Source organism: Procambarus clarkii, chromosome 59 (genome assembly GCF_040958095.1).
Source record: "Procambarus clarkii isolate CNS0578487 chromosome 59, FALCON_Pclarkii_2.0, whole genome shotgun sequence".
Lineage (NCBI taxonomy): Eukaryota > Metazoa > Arthropoda > Malacostraca > Decapoda > Cambaridae > Procambarus > Procambarus clarkii.
This window is the reverse complement of record NC_091208.1, coordinates 18,282,286-18,284,593: the sequence shown is the minus strand read 5'-3', so window position 1 is coordinate 18,284,593 and position 2,308 is coordinate 18,282,286. Positions and strand designations below refer to the sequence as shown.

At 51.4% G+C, this 2,308-nt stretch overlaps 1 protein-coding gene across 1 annotated transcript; it reads right to left on the bottom strand.

The window, feature by feature from the left end:
* Positions 1-390: 390 nt before the first annotated feature.
* Positions 391-1,263, bottom strand: LOC138353733 (protein SON-like). The gene has a single exon (XM_069307123.1). It carries the CDS (start codon positions 1,261-1,263, stop codon positions 391-393), a length of 873 nt encoding a protein of 290 aa, XP_069163224.1.
* Between the last annotated feature and the right edge of the window lie 1,045 nt (positions 1,264-2,308).

Here is a 2,308-nt window from a genome sequence, read left to right as displayed (position 1 = left end):
CAACATCTGGACCTCCAAGTAGTGAGACATCAACATCTGGACCTCCAGGTAGTGAGACATCAACATCTGGACCTCCAGGTAGTGAGACATCAACATCTGGACCTCCAAGTAGTGAGACATCAACATCTGGACCTCCAGGTAGTGAGACATCAACATCTGGACCTCCAGGTAGTGAGACATCAACATCTGGACCTCCAAGTAGTGAGACATCAACATCTGCACCTCCAGGTAGTGAGACATCAACATCTGGACCTCCAGGTAGTGAGACATCAACATCAGGACCTCCGGTAGTGAGACATCAACATCTGGACCTCCAGGTAGTGAAAACATCAACATCAGGACCTCCAGGTAGTGAGACATCAACATCTGGATCTCCAGGTAATGAAGACATCAACATCTGGACCTCCAGGTAGTGAAAACATCAACATCAGGACCTCCAGGTAGTGAGACATCAACATCTGGATCTCCAGGTAATGAAGACATCAACATCTGGACCTCCAGGTACTGAGACATCAACACCTGGACCTCCAGGTAGTGAGACATCAACATCTGGACCTCCAGGTACTGAGACATCAACACCTGGACCTCCAGGTAGTGAGACATCAACATCTGGACCTCCAGGTACTGAGACATCAACACCTGGACCTCCAGGTAGTGAGACATCAACATCTGGACCTCCAGGTACTGAGACATCAACACCTGGACCTCCAGGTAGTGAGACATCAACATCAGGACCTCCAGGTAGTGAGACATCAACATCAGGACCTCCAGGTACTGAGACATCAACACCTGGACCTCCAGGTAGTGAGACATCAACATCAGGACCTCCAGGTAGTGAGACATCAACATCAGGACCTCCAGGTACTGAGACATCAACACCTGGACCTCCAGGTAGTGAGACATCAACATCTGGACCTCCAGGTACTGAGACATCAACACCTGGACCTCCAGGTAGTGAGACATCAACACCTGGACCTCCAGGTAGTGAGACATCAACACCTGGACCTCCAGGTACTGAGACATCAACACCTGGACCTCCAGGTAGTGAGACATCAACACCTGGACCTCCAGGTAGTGAGACATCAACATCAGGACCTCCAGGTAGTGAGACATCAACATCAGGACCTCCAGGTACTGAGACATCAACACCTGGACCTCCAGGTAGTGAGACATCAACATCTGGACCTCCAGGTACTGAGACATCAACACCTGGACCTCCAGGTAGTGAGACATCAACACCTGGACCTCCAGGTAGTGAGACATCAACACCTGGACCTCCAGGTACTGAGACATCAACACCTGGACCTCCAGGTAGTGAGACATCAACACCTGGACCTCCAGGTAGTGAGACATCAACACCTGGACCTCCAGGTAGTGAGACATCAACACCTGGACCTCCAGGTAGTGAGACATCAACACCTGGACCTCCAGGTAGTGAGACATCAACACCTGGACCTCCAGGTAGGGAGACATCAACACCTGGACCTCCAGGTAGTGAGACATCAACATCTGGACCTCCAGGTACTGAGACATCAACACCTGGACCTCCAGGTAGTGAGACATCAACACCTGGACCTCCAGGTAGTGAGACATCAACATCTGGACCTCCAGGTACTGAGACATCAACATCAGGACCTCCAGGTAGTGAGACATCAACACCTGGACCTCCAGGTACTGAGACATCAACACCTGGACCTCCAGGTAGTGAGACATCAACATCAGGACCTCCAGGTACTGAGACATCAACACCTGGACCTCCAGGTAGTGAGACATCAACACCTGGACCTCCAGGTAGTGAGACATCAACACCTGGACCTCCAGGTAGTGAGACATCAACACCTGGACCTCCAGGTAGTGAGACATCAACACCTGGACCTCCAGGTAGTGAGACATCAACACCTGGACCTCCAGGTAGTGAGACATCAACACCTGGACCTCCAGGTAGTGAGACATCAACACCTGGACCTCCAGGTAGTGAGACATCAACACCTGGACCTCCAGGTAGTGAGACATCAACACCTGGACCTCCAGGTAGGGAGACATCAACACCTGGACCTCCAGGTAGTGAGACATCAACATTTGGACCTCCAGGTACTGAGACATCAACACCTGGACCTCCAGGTAGTGAGACATCAACACCTGGACCTCCAGGTAGTGAGACATCAACATCTGGACCTCCAGGTACTGAGACATCAACATCAGGACCTCCAGGTAGTGAGACATCAACACCTGGACCTCCAGGTACTGAGACATCAACACCTGGACCTCCAGGTAGTGAGACATCAACATCAGGACCTCCAGGTACTGA

Excerpts from the sequence above, each read along its gene's own strand:
- LOC138353733 (XM_069307123.1), bottom strand. The coding sequence starts at position 1,263 with ATGTCTCACTACCTGGAGGTCCAGGTGTTGATGTCTCACTACCTGGAG.